Source organism: Culicoides brevitarsis, chromosome 3 (genome assembly GCF_036172545.1).
Source record: "Culicoides brevitarsis isolate CSIRO-B50_1 chromosome 3, AGI_CSIRO_Cbre_v1, whole genome shotgun sequence".
NCBI classification, from domain to species: domain Eukaryota; kingdom Metazoa; phylum Arthropoda; class Insecta; order Diptera; family Ceratopogonidae; genus Culicoides; species Culicoides brevitarsis.
This window is the reverse complement of record NC_087087.1, coordinates 16,660,322-16,680,155: the sequence shown is the minus strand read 5'-3', so window position 1 is coordinate 16,680,155 and position 19,834 is coordinate 16,660,322. Positions and strand designations below refer to the sequence as shown.

Genomic DNA, 19,834 nt, shown 5'->3' with positions numbered 1-19,834 from the left:
TCATTCCAAAAAATAATTATTTTAATTTTTTTTATAAATAACCAAAAATTAACCAAAATTTTTTTTTTAATTTTAAAATTTTTTTAATTTTAAAAATTTTTGATAAAAGAAGCTCAAGTCGAAAAAAAATCTTAAATTAATCTCAAATCAGGCCAAATTCATCCCTTTTCAACTCACAGAATTAATAACTTCTTGAATAAATCGAATAAAACTTACCTAATGAATAATACATGACCTCGTTTTCTCAAGCCAGAGCTCATCGCGTAATCTCGTTAATGTGTCGTTATAGCTTTTGAATTGCAATTCCGCCTCATAACTAAGTCATTGTCACATTTTTACGCTAGAATCGGATTCAAAGAGAATAAAAAAGGGAAGTCAAGGAAACTTTTACCTGATAATGTTATCATTGATAACAATGTCCATTGTTTGGTTGTCGGCAACTGCTATAAATGCAGATGAAAATTGCCGATTCGCTATCATTTTCAGTAAAAAAATTTAATATAAATCTACAATGAAGCTGAAAATATTAATTTTTTCCGTATTTTTAACGGGAATTTTAAATATTTCTGCGGAAAATTTCTTAAAATTGACCGATTTTCATTTATTACGAGACATTTCCGAGTTGGAAACGTTAGCCAAGCACGTCAAAAACGACATCGAAGAGAAATTCCGACCTTTGTGCGCCGATTCTGTGATCCATTTCCACGGCCGAAGCGATGTAAAGTTCATTTTGTACAACAAAAAATATCCATTCGGCGTCGATGTGAGTAAAAATTTCAAATTAATCCCGAAAAATGAGGAAATTCGGTTCATCATTCACGGATTTCTCAACGGCGGCAATGGCGAAATGCCTCAAACGGTGAAAAATGCCTTCATGAAACTCGCGAAACCCGTAAATTCCGTAATTGTTGACTGGAGTAAGGGATCTGGCACGTGGCTGTCTAACTATTTCGTGTGTTTGATCACGTCGCGCGTCGTTCCGATGGTCGGCGAGGCAGTCGGTGAATTTATTGTGGATTTAATTCGCACGCAAACCGTCAAAATTGGCGATGTGAACGTCATTGGACACAGTTTGGGAGCACAAATTGCGGGATTTGCCGGGAAATATTTGAGTTTTCGCGGATTGAAGCTGCCAGTTATCGTCGGATTGGATCCTGCGTTGCCGGGATTTAAAAATAGCAAGGAAAAACTTTCGTCCAGCGATGCCGATTATGTCGAAGTTATTCATACAAATTCGGGAGAACTTGGATTTCGAGTGCCAATGGGGACGGCAGATTTTTATCCGAATTTTCATAAGGGGTTGAGTCGGATGCCGGGATGTGTGACAGCTTCTTGTTCGCATGCGATGTCTTTTAAGTATTTCGCGGCGTCGGTTTTGGATCCAAATGCTTTTAAAGCGTACAAGTGTGAGAGTTATGACGAGTTGAAGAAGGCGGGAAAGTGTAATGGGACGGAAATTTCTTACTTGGGAGGTGATGAGTTCGGGCAAAGAAAGCCTGGAGGAGTGTTTTTCCTAAAAATAAATAAAATTAATTAATTTTCGAATTTAAATAATTTTTTTCTTAAAAAATTTCGTGGATAAAAATAATATTTTTTTTAAAAATAATTATTAAAACGAAAATTAAATAAAAAAAAAAATTAAAATAACAACAAAAAAATCGAAAATTCGTACTCTGTATAATTTTGAAAATTTCAATTCAATTTTTTAAAACAATTATTTTCTTTTGATTTCGTATTTTTATTAATTTTTCGAAAATTCTTATTTTTCTCAAAAGTGAGTAATTTCGAATTCGAAAATTTGTAAGTTTCTTAATTTCGAAATATTTTGTTCAAAAAATGAATATTTTAATTCGACTTTTGTTTCTAATATTTATATTTTTTATTAATACATTTTTTTTTTTAATTTTTGAATCGATCAATAAAATGAAAACTTCAAAATAAATTTTACTTAATAGGTAAATTTCGAAAATCTTAATATTTTTAATTTCGAGGAGTTTTTTCTTATTTAATTTTTAAAAAACATTATTTTTATTTTATTTTTAATTTTATTTTTTTTTAAGTGTTTTTACTTTAAAAATTTTCATTTTATTTCAAAAATTTTTATTTTTTATTTTCTACCTAATAACTGAATTATTTTAAATTTTGAAAATTTGAAACTTTTTTAATTTCGAAAATATTTTTTTTTATAATTTTTTGATTTTTTTTCAATTTCAAGTATTTCTATTTATTTTTCAACAATTTTTTTAAATGACAGTTCAATTTTAAAGATCTCAAAATTTTTTATTTTTTTTTTATTTTAGGAAATAAAAAAATTGATTTCAAAATATTCATACAATTTTTTATTTTTGAATTAAAAAATTTAAATAATTACAAAAAAAATTCTTAATAAATAGGTAAATTTCGAAAGTCATAATATTTTTAATTTCGAAAAGTTTTTTTAATTTAATAATTAATTAAAAAAATATTTTTTTTTTGAATTTGTAAAATTTTCTTTTCAATTGTTTTATTACAAAAAATTTTTTTTTTAATTTATTTCACAAAATTTTTAATTTTCGAAAATTTGAAACTTTTTAATTTCGAATATATTTAATTTTTTTTCGAAAATCATTTTTTTTCAATTAAATTATTTTTTAAAATTTAATGAATAAAAATCCTAAAAAACATAGAATTTTTAAAAATAAAAAATGATGAATTTTGAAAATAAATAATTATTAATTTAATTATTTTAAAAATTTCTATAAAAAAAACTTGACGAAAAAATTCCCTTTCCAGTCGATTCAAAAGCTATAACCACAAATATTTTACCCCAACTAAACACTAATAAAAAAAAATTGATAATCTTTTACTAAAAATCTCTTTTTAACCCCAAAAATGTTTTGTACATAACAAAAAATTCAAATAACAGCCATTGAGTGCTGGTGCTGGACGTCTCAATCCAGATGGGACAGTAAGTAAAAATTTGTGTAAAAAAAGAACTGCAAACCACAAAAAGCATGATTATCTTCTTGTTTCTCTACAAATCATGCTTTGTACATAAATAATATAATTATCTCTCCTGCTGTATTTAAATCCTTCTTGTACCTTAAAAAAAAATTCTCTGATGATGAGGAAAAAACAAGCACCGAGCACTCTGCCGAAAATTTCCGCACTCCTTAATGAGGACATGCGTCGTTATTTCGCAAAGTCTTGTTATTTTCATCAGCTGTGTGCTTCATTAATGTTCTCTTTCTAGAAAATATTTTTTTTATTGCTTTCCAAGGTGTGCTTTTTTATTTTTTTTGTATTAGTAAAAATCTTCTGTAGTACAAAAGTCCATTTAGTGTGTCTGTTAGTTCGAGTTTCTGTAAAAAAAAAATTTTTTTTAATAAATTTCTAATAAAAAATATTTTTCCGCAGATTTTGAACCAAAAAATCGAGATTAAGGCACAATCAAAAGTGGGATCATTGGATAATGTCAAGCACCGACCCGGTGGCGGCGACAAGAAAATCTTCGACGACAAGGAGTATCTGAGGAACGTCGAACATCCGATTCAGCCAACGCCTCCATCTCAGGTAAAAAATCGCCGCTCAAGATCGTCCTTTCAAATAATCTAAATTTTTTTTTGTAATCCATTAAAAAATATTTGTTAGTAGTAGCGTCATAAAAAATGGTGTTGTCACTAAACTTTTTTATCTCTCTCTTTATTTTCCAAAAAAAAATTGAATTAAAATTGGAAAAAAATAAAATTTATGATTTAATAATTTTTGACGAAAAAATGAAAAAAAAAATCAAGTAAATATTTTTTTATGTGATATTAACACTCAAACACAAACACTTAATAGAATAGTCGTCGCATGTCATGTTCAACTTTTTTAATTTTCTATTTTGTTTTTCTTCTTTTTTTTGTTATTTTTTCATCAAAGGATGAATATATCTATACTTTTTATTAGCAACAACACCCTTTAGCGATGTAATATTTTTAGTTAGTAGTAGATTTTATTGGTTCAAAAGGCTGTTAGCTGATTTTGCTCACTTTATGAGACTCTTACGTAATTTAAGATAAACTTGTAAGTCGAGTGGTTTTGCGTGTGGGAGTGAGATTTATTTTTCCTCGTGTGAAAAATATTAACTTTCCCGTTGTACATAGACAAAAAAAACAAAGTGATAGCTTTATGGATAGACGATTGTGCACTAACATTTCCCTTGTGAAATTTTGGAGTTGGGTTTGTGTGATGATTTTTAAAAAGTTTTTTTTTTTATTTTAAGATTTTATGCAAAATATGAAATTTTGTTGATTTATTTTATTTTTATCAAATAATTTAATTTTTTTCATAATAAAAAATTAAGAACTTTAAATTTAATTAAATTAATTGAAAAATAAATAAAATTAAATTGATTAATAATAATAAATTAATTAATTTAATTTATGTAATTTATTGAAGCTTTAATTTTATTTTTTAAAAATTATTGAAATTGATTAATTAAAATTAAAAAAATAGTTAATTTAATTATGAAAATATTTTAAAATAATTTTAATTCAATAAAATAATTCATTTTTTTAAATTATTAAAAAAATAAAATTATAAAATTTTTTTATTAAAAATTAATTGTTAAAATTTTACAAAATTTAATTTGAAATTAAATACTTTTTTAATAAAATTAAAAAATAAAATTAATTATTTTTTACTGATTTTATTTTAAAATTTTACAAATTTTATTTTTTTTATTATTTGAAATAATAAATAAAAAAATTTAAAATAATTTATTTAAAATTAAAGCTTAAAATTATTTTTTTTTTACTGATTTTATTTTATTTAATTCGTTTTTTATTTTCTAAAGACATTTTATTCATTTTATTTTTCAAAAAAAAATGAATTAAAATTAACATTTTTTAAAATAAAATTTATGATTTAATTATTTTTAAATTATTTTTAAAATATTTTTAAATTATAAAAATTTAAATTAATAAAAATTTAATAATTTAAATTCAATTTAAATTTTTTAAATTATTTAAATTATTTTTTTAAAAAAAAAAATTAAAAAAATTAAAAATTTTTAATATCTTTTAAATTTTTTTAATTAAAAAAAATTAATTAATTTTTTTAATTATTATTTTAAATTATATTTTTGACGATTTTAATGTTTAATTATTTTAATTAAAAAAATTAAGTTAAATTAAATTTAAATTGATTTTTTTTTTAATTTTTAATTTTTAAAACTAAAATTAATAAAAAAAAAACCAAAAAAATTAAAGTTAAACAAAAATGATCAAAATTTAATTTTAAAACCTAAAATCAACCGAAAAAAGGTATATTTTGCATAAATCTTAACATTAATCGCATCAAAACCCCAAAAAGTTAACCCAAAACTTTTGTATTTTATTTCAGCCAGAAATAACGTTGTGTGAACTTTTGTCGTGTCTCGACGCGACAGTTCTTCATGTCAATCTTAACATAAAGTTTGAGAGACAATAAAACTAACTCGAAACAACCCGAAACAAAAACAACATTTTAACATTAAATAAACACACACACACAAACTACATTTTATATAATAATAAACTTGCAATAAACTTTAAAAATACAAAATTATTTCAGAACAACGAACATCCATTCTACATAAAATTTGTGGCCTTATTGACATCTTTCATTACGCTCGGATGGTTTTTTATCGCAATAACTGAATAAATATAGATTTTACTAATAAAAAATTTTTTTTCGGTACAGCACAATCGTCTATCACCATAATAATAAATAATAATAATTTTTAATTTTTTTTAACACACAGCATGAATTTTTAATTTAATTTTTTGCTTTCAGTATTGTAGTTGATAAGAAAAGTGCAATTATCGCGTAAATTTATTGTTTTTGGCTTATTATATAGATTTTTTTATTCTTTTGTATTTATATTGTTCACAGAGCCCATTACCAACCAGCCTCACAACATCTATAACTGCTGACGAAAATTTGAATGAAAATTTAAACGAGCAGTCTTAAATCTTAATATTACAAATATTAACGACACTTTTATTAATAATGATAATAATAGTAATGATGAAGCAAGTAATAATAATAAAAGTAATGATGACACGCACTGTTGCAGTTTAATATTAATTAAAAAGAAAATTATATTGGAAATCACGCATCATCAGCATCATTCAGCAAATTGATTTTTTTTATTGTTTCTTAACATCTATGCAAAAATTTATAAAATTAAAAAAAAAACAATTGTAATAAATATTTTATTATTATTATTATTGAAAAAATATTATTTTTTAATTATTCACAATTTTTAATTTAATTTTAATATTTTTTTTTCAATATTATTCTTAAAAAAAATAAAATATATAATTTATAAATTTAATTAAAAAATAAATAAATTTTTATTATTTAACAATTTTTTGTGTTTTTATTTTTTTACAATAATTTTTTTTTATTTATAAAAAAAATTAATTATAAATATTTTTTTATAATTTAATTATAATTTTTTTTAATTATAAAAAAAATCATTCACTTGAAAAAATTTGCGCTTTTTGATACAAAAAAAAAATGTAGAAAACTCAATTTGTAAAAAAATCAGCAAAACTTAGTATCCACTTTCAATCAAGTTCACATTTTTTTGGCACAATCTCAAAGATTATTTTTCAAGATTTTAAGTTTATTGAATGAAAAGAAGAATATAATAAACAAAATTTAAATTCAAAAATATCGAGCGAATATTTATCATCTATATTTTGCAAAACACTTTCACGACAAAAGAAGAAAAAAAATATTTCTAGAGAAACCTAATCAAAATAAGTACCACAAAAATATTTAAAATAATAACAAAAATTATGAGAGAACTAGAAAATTGGCAAGTCTCTTGCATAGTTTGCACTTTAATATGATACAAAACCATTATATATGATATATAAACATTGAAAAATGTCTTTTGATACAACATAACATTTTTTTTTTATTTTTGGTAAAAAAGGGAAACAAAAGAATTTTTTGTGATAAAATTTTTGAGTGTAACCTAAATTTAGATTTTTTTTATTATATGAGAAAAATGAGTTCATGAGTAAGTATAATCAAAGAGAAAAAAAATCTATAACATTGAAAAATATAACAATACAATAGGTTAGTTACAAACAGAGTATATTAAAACAAAAGAAAAACGATAAAAATTTAGGTCCATTAAAGTGATTGGCTAGGATTTTCTCTCGGTTTCTCCCATAAATATCGAAATTAGTCGTTAATTGAACAATCCTGATAATTAATACGTAGTAGTCTAACCAATATCGTCCAAATATTTAATGTTGATACAAAGAACATAATTTATGTACCTATTTAATGTTTCCCTATCTCTCCATTTGAAAAATCTTTAAAGCACTTTTGTTAATGGAAGCGTGTTTTGATCTTTACAGAACAAACTTGTAATTCTTGTACTTCAATATTTACCGAAAAATATTTAAAATTCGCACTGGGATTTTTTTTTAAAAAATAAGTCCCAATGCACATTTTTTCTCTATGGAAATTTTTAAATTTTTGACATAAAATTAAAAATTAAGTTTTTAAAAGAATTTTAAAAATATTTAAAATTTTCAATCCTAATTTCAATAATTTTCGATACATAATTTAATGAAATTTTTAAAAATATGCATCAGGAATAAAATTTGTTTTCAGTCCCAGCGCAAATTTCAATAGCTTTGTATAAATTAATGAAATTCAATTTTAGTTAGGAATTAAATTTTTTTGAATCCCAATGCAAATTTTATTTCTTTTAAAAAACATTCGAGAAAAATTTCAAAATGTTCAAAATTCCATAATCCTAATATACATTTTGAAATTTTTGTCGAATGTTTTAAAAAGAATTATTGAAATTTGCATTGGGATTCCTTAAAATTTTTAAAATTTTAAATGAATTTCCCGAAAATTTTTAATTCCTAACTAAAATTGAATTTCATTAATTTATGCAAAGCTATTGAAATTTGCGCTGGGACTTAAAACAAATTTTATTCCTAATGCATATTTTTAAAAATTTCATTAAATTATGTATCGAAAATTATTAAAATTCGTACTGGGATTGTTTAAAATAATATCATTAAAATCAAAATTGATAAATATTTTTATTCTTTTGACAAATAATTACCAAAAAAATATTCAAATATGCATTGGGATCTGAAAAAATTAAAAAAAAAATTAAACCCAGTGCATATTTTGAAAATTTTTCGGTAAATATTTACAAAAAATTATTTAAATAAATTTGCAATTTTAAATTAATTTAAAAAAAATTAAATCACTTTAAAAATTTAATTTTAAAATTTAAATTAATTAAATTAAATTCCCAGAATATTTTCGGTAAATATTTTAAAAAATACAGAATTTCAAGTTTAAACCTTAATAAAAAAATGTTTTTGATAGTTTAAATATAAATATATGTTTACGAAAAAAAATACATTTAACTATAATAATGAAAATAAATAAATAAAAAAAAAATAAATAATGAAGAAATATTATATTAAAAAAAATCAGAGAAAAGTCACCTATACCTATTTACTTAAAAATGATACTAAATTTATATTAATTAAGAATAAAATAAAATTGGAATAAAAATAATAATTTTTTTTGGTCAAAATTTTTTATTTTTTCACGCACCGTAATCGCTTCTCTTGGTAAAAATTTAAAATTCTAGCTTTTCAAAAAAATCACGTAAGTAAGTAAAAAATTAAAGCTCTACTGACAGAGTTTGGTCACGAGCATGCCGTAAAATTTAATAAAAATCAAAGTAAAATTAGTTTTGAGTAAGTAGTAAGTTATACTTTTCTATCTATTTTCTGTGGATCGCCAGATTCTTTGATTTTCCGTTTGTTTCGTTTTTCTTTTTTCTTTATTTTTAGTTGAATCAAGTGTATCGATTTCTCTCACCACGTCCGTTTCATTACTATTCTTACCCAAATTTATGACACAATCGTTATTATACTAATGTTGCGCCTCCTCCTCGTCGTCGTCCTACCGAAAGTCATTCGAAAGCTAAAGCCACCATCGTTCTTCCACGTGATCCGAATAATGGCAGCAACAAACGTTCCAATAAACCAAGCACTAATTATTACGATTTCGCGTCTTGCGAAACATTGCCAAAATTATCGTGTCCAGCGTCGCCGTGTTCGGTCTCCAGCGCCTCGTCGCGAGTTTTTGTGGCGCGCGACCGTTACACGGAAACCGACAAATTTTCCAATGATTTTTGCGATGTTCGCGTCAAGAGACGCCTCACGACCACCACGACAAAATCTTCTGCTTTTGCACCACCGCTTACCGAACAGAAATTAATAATTAAAGTCCAGCAACGTTTCTTCTAATTTGTTGTTTTGTAGTTATTTGGCAGTGGTTACTGGTATGCCGCAGCGCCCGCCGGTGCCTCGCTGATGACAACGAGCGGCACCGCCATCGGAAGATCCACGCGTCAACTTACCACATCGATGTCATTGCCGGCCGAGTGTCTCGTGCTGTCCGTAACCAAGCCCAAAGTACGCAGAGTTCACGCTACCATGGATGATGGGCGAGCCTTGCATCCGTATCCTTTTAGAAATTTCTAAAAAAAAAGTCACGAATTTTTTTTTTCGCTTTTTAACACTTAAAAAAATCACAGAAGCGCCTCAATGGGTAATTTTGTAATTTTAATTTTTGAATTTTTATAAAATGTGCACTGGGTTTGCCTTTTTTTTAATTTCAATTAAATTATTTAAATAAATTAATTAAATTAAATCAAATTAAATTAAATAATTATTATAAAATTTGAAAAATTAAATAAAAATTAATTTAAAGTTAAAATTAATAAATTTAATATATTAAAAAAATATAAATAATTTTATTTAATATTTTTTATTTTATATTAATTTTTGTTTTAAAATTTTTTTAAATGTAAAATTAAAACAAAAATTAATTAAATTTACATTTTAAAATAATTATAAACTAAAATTAATAAATTTTAGATAGTTAATTAAATATCTTGAAAAATAAATTTTAAAAGTATTTTAAATAATTAAAATTTTTATTTTTTTTTATTAATTTTTTAAAAAAATTTTTTTATTATTTAAAATTTAAATTAAATTTAAAAACAAAAAAAAAAAAAAAAATTAATAAAAAAAAATCTAAAACTTTTGATCAATAAAAAAATTTAATTTAATTTGAAAAATTGAATAAATAAAATAATTTAATTAAATTGAAAAATGTAAAATAATATTTTTTTTTAACAAAAGAAAAATTTATTTAATTTTTCCTCAAATTTCAAAATATTAAATTTATAAAAAAAAATATTGTCAAATCCCAGTGCACATTTTAATAATTCGCCCTATTTATTAAAATTACAAAATTACGCATTTGCCCCATAAAAAAAAATTAAGCAAAAAAAAAACACTTTTAATCATCAAAGAAAAATTAGAAATCCGACTGTCTCTCTTTTCCCTTAATAAAAAAAATTAAATCATGGAAAAGACGAGAAACAGTCAATGATTGTGGATAAAAAAATAAAATTTTGCAGCGACGACACATAAATTACTTTTCCATGTGCGAAAAGTTTTCTTTTTGTATCACAACGTGACAGATGGAGCATGATAAAAAGTGTACTAGAAATAAATTTAAAAGAATAAATGTTTATATAAATTATCCTTTATTATTATTTTTCAAGTTTTTTTTTTACAAAGTTACTTTTTGAAGTTACAGAGATTAATAATAATATTTTTTTTCTTAAATATTTATTTATTTGAATTAATTCGTTTTATTTTATTTTTTTTTATTAAAAATACGAAAAAATATTTAATTAGAAATTTCTTCCTGAATTTCGGTGTATTTTTTTGAAAAAATATTAAAATTAATAATTATTAAATATTAAAAAAATATATATGAAAAAAAGCACAAAATGTCACAAAAATTGGTTTCATGTTAGTCTTTTAAAGAAATTTTATTAAAAATTAATTCTTGATATAAAATTATCAAGAAATATATATTAAAATAATTAAATAAAAAAGCAAATTCATCACAAAAAAGTGTTTCAATTCTCTTGATTTTCTGTTTTTTTTTTGTCGACGAGTGTTGATGTCAGAAAATGCCTTAAAAATATAGTTTAACAACCTCTCAATTCCATTCAAAATCAACGATTGATATGATTTGTACGTGCATTTCATTGTTAATTGACAACATTTTGACAACGATATAAATTCAATTTAATTTAAAAAAAAAATCTTAATTAAATAACTGTCGAAGTGAAAAAAATTATTGAGATATGTAAGTATGTATTTTATCAACACTCGTCTTTTTTTTCTATAATTCTTAAGAAAAAAAATAATTTTAAAAAAATTAATAAAAAAGAAGCCGCCCGATGAGGGACTTGAACCCGCGACCGTTGGATTAAAAGTCCAACGCTCTACCAACTGAGCTAACCGGGCTTATGTCTCTATGGGAGTCTACACGGCATTTCAACTGTTTGTGCTGTGTTTCATACTTTTGTACTCATACACAGGAACGTACGTACACCACGTGTATTTGACATGTGATTTCTTGAAAAAAAAATTTTTTTTCTGTGAAAAGAAAATTGATTTCTTTCGTTGTTTTTTAAAGTTTAATGATTGTTCATATATGAAATTTTGATGTTTGAAGGTTTCGGAAATGTCTAATAAGCAATTATGTCGCTCAATCAAAGTACGAAAAAAATAAAGAAAAGGAGATTGGAACTAAAGATAGAATAGAATGAAGCAAAAATGACCACTTGTGTTCTTAGGCACTCGTATATATGTAGCCCGGTTAGCTCAGTTGGTAGAGCGTTGGACTTTTAATCCAACGGTCGCGGGTTCAAGTCCCTCATCGGGCGGCTACTTTTTTGATGAGTACATTTTTGAATGATTTTCTGCGTATTTTAAAAAAATAATTATTTTTTGTAAAGAAATAATTATTTAATTAATTTAATAAAATTATATAAATAAATTATTTTAAGTAAATAATTTATTTCAATTAATTAAATAAATAATTTAATTTAATTAATTATTTTCAGAAGGAAAGGTGATTTTTTTTTGGATTTATTTTCAATTTTTCTGAAATTTAATTTTTGTTGTGAAGTAGGTATAAATATTTTTTAAAAATTTTTAATGAATAAAAAATAATTAGTTTGAAAAAGAAATAAATTTTAGTTAATTAATAAAATTATTGAAATAAATAAATTATTTTAATTAATTAAATAAAATAATTTAATTTAACAAATTATTTTTAAAGAAATTTTAAAAGTTTTTGGATTTTTTTTTAAATTTTCAGACATTCAATTTTCTTTTTAATTTTTTTGTAAGCTCTTGATATTTTTTTTATTAAAAAATCAGACCTAGAAAGGTAATCAAATGACGAATAAGAAAAAATATAGATTTTTTTTAATTAATAAATTTTTAGACCGATTTTTGTTTCATTTTAATTTTTTTTCTTTCATTTTATTAAAAACTGCCAAGTCTTTCGATTTTTTTAATTTTTTTTTGTAAAATAAACAAAAACTCATCAATTTTTAATAAATTCCCAAACTTTTCGTACCTGAAGGTCTTTGTTCCTCGTATAACTCCCATAGAACCCTATACACAACGTACCTTCATACAAATAATACCTGCATGTAAGCCACACAAAACCCTCGAGCGATACAAATATGACAAATGTCCGTAGGTTGGTATAAGCCCGGTTAGCTCAGTTGGTAGAGCGTTGGACTTTTAATCCAACGGTCGCGGGTTCAAGTCCCTCATCGGGCGGCTTCTTTTTTTTTCTAAATAAATTCTTCACTAAAATTAAAAAAATTAACTAAAATAATAAAAAATATAAATAAATTATTAAAATCATTTATTTTTATTAATTAAAAAAAAAATCACTAAGAAAATATTTGATTGATTTTTTGACGATTTTTTATTTATTTTTATAATTAATTATTATTTACTTGAGTTTTTTTTAAATATAATTTTAGTAGGTAGTACAAACAAAAATCATAAAATTAAATTTTAAATTAAAAAAAAAATAACACAAAAAATTAAATTTAGATACACATTTTTTCTTGTTTAATTAAAAAAGAGAGAGAGAGCCGAACTTAAAAATTAAATTTAGAATTTTTATCTTCATTTTTAGAAGATTTACAAGTACTGTCTAAAATTTTTGGTCTTTCTTTATAAGTTTCAAATTTTCTAATTTTTTTTTATGATTATTTAATTTTTTTCTTCCTAAAATACTTAAAAAAGTATTATTGGGAACTAGTTTTTTTTTTAATTATTTAATCAATTGGTAGGAGAGTAAATATTTATTTTTTTCTAAATATTTTTTTTTGCTGCCAATAAATGCCTTGTCGGGTGGATGGTTTTCTTGGTATTTAAAAATAATATTTTTTTTATTTAGTTGAGAAATTAATGGCACAGTTTTTTCTGCACTTTTTTTTCGTTATATTTTGTTATAAAATTCTTATAAATATTTTTTTGTTAAATATTTTACGGTCGTCTCTGAGTTGTGATCATAATGTTGGTTTTTTTTTGTTAGTTATTTAGTACAGAATATAATATTTTTTTTATATATTTTTTAATGTTGTATATAATGTTAATAATAATAAAATTGGCTGCGATTATCAATCTTTTTGTTGTCTGGAGTGATGTATCTCTCGCTTATCTTTTATTTTCTTATTACGCGGCGTATACACTTTAAAATGTTTTTTTTTCTTTTCATTTTTTAATACTTTATACAGATTTACACGAACAACGGTGCATTTCGAGAAAGAAAGTTTTTTTTTTGAGATTCACACTTTTTTTTAAAACTTAAGAAAAAATTTAATTTTGGTGCCTGTTCAAATTCCAAGTTGCTCTCGAAGACTTTTTTTTTACATTACAATACATTTGCGTTGACGTCGTTTCAAGGGCTCGGGTCTAAGTACGGCACGCACTGCCTCGTCGAAGACTTGCTTGAGGCCACGTTGCGTGAGAGCTGAGCATTCCATGTATCGCACCGATCGAATTTTATTCGCTAATTTTTGTCCCTGTTCTCGTTTCAGTGGCGCAAGACCTTGTTCGGATAGGGCATTTAGGGTTTCGCGATCTTCGCGCAAATCGATTTTGGTTCCCACGAGAATGATTGGAGCGTCGGGGCAATGATGTTTGATCTCGGGATACCATTTTGATGTGACGTTTTCGAAGGATGATGGACTGAAAATTGAAGAAAAATTGATTAATTTTGGATTTTTGCAAGATTTTTAGGTAAATTAGGTAAAAATATTTGACTTAAACTTGAGGTTTAGACTTAAAATTGAGTCAACTTGAGTTAATTATTTTTTTTGACTGAGCTTAGGTTTGCTTTTTGACCGATTTTTCGAGCAAAAATAAATTTTTTATCTAAAAATTTTGAAAAAAAGGAAATTAAGTTTTCTAATTTGACTTAAACTCAACTTAACTCAAAGAAATGAGTCAAATTCTTAGTTTTAAGTCAACATGAATTTTAAGCTAAAGTCTAAAATCGATTATGAAGACCAAAAAAAGTATAAGACGAAAGTCAAAATTTCTTAATTTTTGACTTAAGTTTCAGTAAAAGTTATTTCATTTTGACTTAAGTCGACTTAAGTTGACTTAAGACTTAATTGACTAACATAATTCACAAAACTTAAGGAAAAAGTCGAAAGTAGAGTTGACTTTTAGTTTAAAGTCAAAAATAAAAGTCTGAAATTTTTTTAAAATAAAACTTAAGTAAAAGCCTTAAGTCACTTAAGTCAATTCAAAAATCTTAGTTTTCCGAAATAGACCCAAAAAATGGGCTTAAGTCAACAAAATGATTGACTTTTAACTTTTTCTTTAACTTAATCCTCAGTCAAAAGCTTTTTAAGCCAAAATTTACTTTTAGATTTCTTAAGTTTCTGTTTTAAGTATCTTAAGTCTAACTTTAAGTCAAAATTTTTCGACCCTGTCGACTAGTTTCAACTTAAGAACTTTTGCAGCCTCAAAATCAAGCAAAACTCACCTCGCTACACTAAAACATATAAGAAAGACGTCTGTTTGTGGATATGAAAGGGGTCTCAGTCTATCGTAATCTTCCTGTCCTGCCGTATCCCACAGCCCAAGTGACACCTGAACGCCATCCACAACCATGGGCGCCGAGTAGTTATCGAACACTGTTGGCACATATTCGCCCGGAAACGAGTCCGTTGTGTAAGAAATCAGCATGCATGTCTTGCCCACCGTTCCATCGCCGACAACAACACACTTGATTGGTCGTCCACTCGACATGTCGCACGCACTCTGTTGTTTTACGCGTTTTTTGTTGTTGTTGTTGTAATACTATCTAAAAATGGACATTTAATTTACCATCTGACTTAAACGTGACGCATTTATTTATAGGCGAGAAAGACGAGGAAAAAAAAAGAACAATTGACGACTTTCCGTTCGAACAAAAAAATTTGCATACGACACTGTACCAACTAAAAATCGATAAAATCTCACAAATTTTCGTGTTTTACGAACGGATTTTGCTTGTGACGGACGAGTAATTGACGAGGTGCGACATGATTTATCATGAAAAAGACCCGAAAACATTGGCAGAAGTCAATTATTCGCCATACACCACACGAATGAACATTGATTCATAGACAACGCCTAGAACCAAACATACGATACGATAAAAATATACAAAGGAAATATTCTCTACCTCTTTTTTTGTTGGATTCCTAAATTAATTGTCTCTTTTGCAGGCCGAATTTTATGCGAAGCGTGATACGGGCAACTCGAAGATCTGGATTTTACATTAAAAATATCACGAGAAACGGCTCTAAGCTATTTATTTTTATTATTTTCAATTATATTACTATGAGAGCAATAATATACAAACACACTGAATGTACTCTATGGACTGCATAGACAGATGGGACATACATGCAAAATTTTCTGACAATCGGAATAAGTGTTCGATTGTGGAATAGGGGAAGCGCTTTTGAAGAAAAGTTGAAGCGATGCCAGTTGGTGTATTCAAAAGTGATTCTGTAACGGTAAAAATCCTTATTGATAACTCCTTAGAAGTTTTTATCACATGAAAATTAAAAAATTATTACATAATTTTTAATAATTAAATATAAATTAACAAACAGGTCAAGGACGAATGTTGATAAATATATTTTTGTGACAGATCGTTATCTAAAAGAATTGCAAAAGAAATCGAAAACTTGTTGAAAACGACTTTTGTGCAAGTCATCTAATAACGTCAAAAAATTGCACCATAGCATTGTGAAAGCCGGTTTTTGGAAACGTTGAGAAATTCTTATGCAAATGTCAAGATTAACGATCGATAGAGACTTTATGGCTATTTGGACAAGAATTTGCTTTGGTTTGTCTTGTTCTCAAAAAATCAAGGTGACAAGGTAAAAAGAACTCAATAAGGTTAAAGTCTTTGAAATATCCTACCGGGAGAAATAATTTTTGAACTACTGATCATTCATAACTGGATTTATAGTTTTTGATGCATTTCTTGTTTCCGTGTTTTTGTGCCTGCCGCGATTTAGTTTTTAGATTCCGGGTCGCGAACGTGTTTTTTTCCGACAGGTACCAAAAAATTCGTGTTAACTTTTCCGTCAATCTTTACTTAGTTGCAAATTATTTGATTCTTTATAATGGTTCCTAAAATCGAGGCTAAAATATATAAGTTCTCGATGATTTTAAATGGAATGCATATTCGATGAAAATGAAGTTACTTTAACACCTTCACAAATAATTTACTGATTAAATTTAATACTTAAACCTAGGCCGGCTCATAAAAAATTCATCTAAGACTTAGTCATTTTGACAATATAGTTTCAGTATCTTCTAAGACAAAAAGAAAAATTTTAAATTTAATTTAAAATATTTTTATATGTACCTAAATATTTTATATTCTGATTTTTTAATTTTGCGGCTTTTTTTAGTTTTTTTGAACCTAAGGTATTATTTTTTCAATTTTAGTAATTTTTAAATTCTTATTATATTTTTGGGACTTTTATTAACTCAATTCGTGGTTCTGTGTAAAACAGTCACCAAATTTTTAAGTATCCTCGATGATTTTAAATGGAATGCATATTCGATGAAAATGAAGTTGCTTTAACACCTTCACAAATAATTTACTGATTAAATTTAATACTTAAACATTTTTTAATTAAAAATCCATCAAAAAACAGATCCTCGCAAGAGCCTGAAAAAGCTTCCGTTACTCTCCCGTTATTCAATACTTGCGATCTCAGTTATCAAACTGCTCCATGCACAATTTTCTTGCCAATTCTCTTATCAAGAGCCACCCATCATCACTAAACGGTGTCTCTCTGTAGAGATCTTGGTTTTCGTCCAAAAATGTTTCATACATTTGATTTCTTTCTTCTTCTGGATGATAAGTATAGCACACGGAGTGTGTTCGAAAAAACACAAAATTTGGGTGATATTTCGTTTGCAAGGGAATTGAAATTTGTTTAAATATACGACATTTTTCTTGCATCAGTACCAGTCAATTCACTATTTTGGTAAGTTTTCATCATACTGACGGAATGTTCGGCAGATAAAATTGCATTTGTAAAATCTTCCACAATATCATCGATTTATACCAATCGACTTATGAGGTCATCGATGTTATTTTTGCGTGTACGATATTCCTTTAAACATCCCTTTGATATTTAACCCGATCTGTTATATTAAATGCTCGTATCATTCTTTCATTGTTCAGCATTGAGGGAGATGAGAGTCGAATATTTGTACATACAGCGTTATGGCCAGAGCCCAGGTATTCAAAGGTGAGTTCAGAGTATTGGAAAATTGAGTTTGTTATCATCAAATTGAGATTTGAGGGATTACGATCAACATCTTCGAGAATGTAGGTGGGAATTTCAAGCTGCTTCTTCCTGCAAATGTAAGTAAGTATAAATTTGATAAAAAAAATAGGTTAATTATTATTGTGCCCCGTTTGCCCACTGAAATTTTTCAAAGAGCTACGCCCCTGACTTAAATATTATATTTAAAACATATTTTTTGATACCTTTAATTTTATCATAAAAATACTTCATTTTATTTTGGCTTTAAAGTGACTTTTTGAAGCCACAAAAGTTGACTTATATACTCTACTTGAAAAAATTCGCCAAAAAGCCAACCAGACATTAGATAAGAACATCCTTCAAACTTTTTGAAATATCATTTCTGTGAAGAATCCTTTGTATAACTTTTATCAGAAACTTTTTTCATAAAGAACTCTTTCAATCATGATATTTACTTTAAATCCAGAATTAACCGAAATTTAAACAAATGCACTGAAAAATCAAATATTTTGTGTGCACAAATGTGTTCGTGACTTCTGAAAAACATGACAAAAATAAAGGTCAATAAGGTTATTAGTAGGACCGGTTTAAATAAAAGCGGCCGGTTTTCATGTCTACGAAGGTTGTAACTGCACTTTCATCACTTACCTTCATTCCAGTTCTGGACCTCATTCTCGATAGTTTCCGAAAATTTCCAGAACTATCTCATCATCCACTCGCACTATCTCTCTCCACATAACTAATAGTCGGAGCAATTGGAACAGCAATAAAATTTTATGTTTTATTTGACAAACATATCGTAAAATAAATTTTGATAACGTTCAAGGTACTAATACGTTGGCAATAAATAGAGACTTGCTATCGTTACAACAAGTCGGAACAGTAGTCGCCGCACATACTACATAAAAATATTGAACGACACTACTCTCCTTCTGCGAGTAATTGCCATGTCATCCATTGAACAAACATAATTTTGATAATGAAAGTAGCTCTCGAGAAAAATGAACGAAGAGGCGTCAGAAAAGTGTTGTCATTAAGGCTTATCTGATACAATTACCGTTTTTTGCGATTCTGTAAGCTTGGTTTATGAGCAAACAAATAAATATGTTGAAAAGTTTTGCTTCAATTTTATGATAAATGATTTTTTTGATAGCATCGTCGAATAAGACGAAATTTTTTTGATTTTTTTCTTTTGTTTATTATTTTGAACCTGATAACTTCTTCTCTTTTTCTTCCTTTTAGGTACCTAAAACACATATCACAAGAGAAGAACAGATAAGATTTATTGCCGTTTGCCAATAGTTTCGATTTTCTCCAGTTGAACGACTTCTTCGGACACTATACACTATAATTGTGGTTTCCTCGTTGTTTGATTTATTCCCAAAAAATTTCGCAGCGAGAAAATCGAGTGAAAAAGGAAACAAAATGCTTGTGAAGCAGAATGTCCGACCAGAGGAAATTTATTAGTAAACGGCCGAAAAGATGCCTAATCTATTGTTATTTAATTATTGTGTCAATTAGGATGAAGGATAATAAATTTTATCTCCGATTCCATCGTTTAAGCGACCAACGAAAAAAAAGTCTGAAAAGCGACGATTAACACTGCACCGTAGTTTGGAGTAGACAACGGAAAAGGGAGAAACGAAGAAGAAAAAAAGTTTTGCGAAAATTTATGCTCTTGTAACAAGTTTCAGAAATGAAATGAAAACCCATTCAGACAGAGACGCGTCTAAGGCAATGCAATGAATCGAGTTATAAATTACCACCAACTTCTTTTCGATTCACTTTTTTTATATTTAAAAATAGTGAGTAAGAGGAAATTTTTCTTTTGTTTCTTCAATGGGTTGCAGAAAGATGATAATGGGCAGTGGAATGGTGGTAATTACATAAATTGTCTAGATTTCGTGAAAATATTGATATTGCTCCTCTTTTTCTCTTTTTTTTACAGCAAGTGTCTTGGAACTTGTTATAATGCTGATGATGATGAAAAAGTAATGGAGCAAAAGTAAGAAGAGAGCAGTTTTTCTTGTCTGAAAAGAACATTTAAGTGAGGCGTCTACAATCTTTTCA

At 26.1% G+C, this 19,834-nt stretch overlaps 3 protein-coding genes and 3 non-coding genes across 12 annotated transcripts in view; 4 read left to right on the top strand and 2 right to left on the bottom strand.

Moving 5' to 3' along the window:
* Window positions 1-6,226, top strand: part of LOC134834197 (microtubule-associated protein tau) — a 42,267-nt gene extending 36,041 nt beyond the window's left edge. For 3 of the 7 annotated variants that reach the window (XM_063848776.1, XM_063848774.1, XM_063848775.1), the window contains exons 7-9: window positions 2,906-2,947; window positions 3,397-3,552; window positions 5,368-5,466. In XM_063848776.1, coding sequence (XP_063704846.1) covers window positions 2,906-2,947; window positions 3,397-3,552; window positions 5,368-5,454 — 285 coding nt within the window. In that variant the 3' untranslated portion in view covers window positions 5,455-5,466. Of the gene's footprint in view, window positions 1-2,905; window positions 2,948-3,396; window positions 3,553-3,903; window positions 4,048-5,367; window positions 5,467-5,898 lie in introns of those variants that run through there. The other 4 variants (XR_010162150.1, XM_063848777.1, XM_063848780.1 and 1 more) reach the window with 4 other exon arrangements.
* LOC134833340 (pancreatic lipase-related protein 2-like) lies at window positions 512-1,537 on the top strand. Its single transcript, XM_063847635.1, has one exon. The coding sequence runs from the start codon at window positions 512-514 to the stop codon at window positions 1,535-1,537; it is 1,026 nt and encodes a 341-aa protein (XP_063703705.1).
* Window positions 6,227-11,329: 5,103 nt separating the features above from the next.
* On the bottom strand, window positions 11,330-11,402 carry Trnak-uuu (transfer RNA lysine (anticodon UUU)). Its single transcript has one exon. It is a non-coding gene; the product is annotated as a tRNA-Lys (tRNA).
* A 349-nt stretch (window positions 11,403-11,751) lies between these two features.
* On the top strand, window positions 11,752-11,824 carry Trnak-uuu (transfer RNA lysine (anticodon UUU)). Its single transcript has one exon. It is a non-coding gene; the product is annotated as a tRNA-Lys (tRNA).
* Window positions 11,825-12,661: 837 nt separating this feature from the next.
* Trnak-uuu (transfer RNA lysine (anticodon UUU)) lies at window positions 12,662-12,734 on the top strand. The gene has a single exon. It is a non-coding gene; the product is annotated as a tRNA-Lys (tRNA).
* A 168-nt stretch (window positions 12,735-12,902) lies between these two features.
* On the bottom strand, window positions 12,903-15,836 carry LOC134833853 (ras-related C3 botulinum toxin substrate 1). Its single transcript, XM_063848327.1, has 3 exons — window positions 15,649-15,836; window positions 14,965-15,285; window positions 12,903-14,159 (listed from the first exon to the last, which is right to left on the bottom strand). Exons 2-3 carry the CDS (start codon window positions 15,228-15,230, stop codon window positions 13,838-13,840), a joined length of 588 nt encoding a protein of 195 aa, XP_063704397.1. The 5' UTR covers window positions 15,231-15,285; window positions 15,649-15,836; the 3' UTR covers window positions 12,903-13,837.
* Window positions 15,837-19,834: the final 3,998 nt, after the last annotated feature.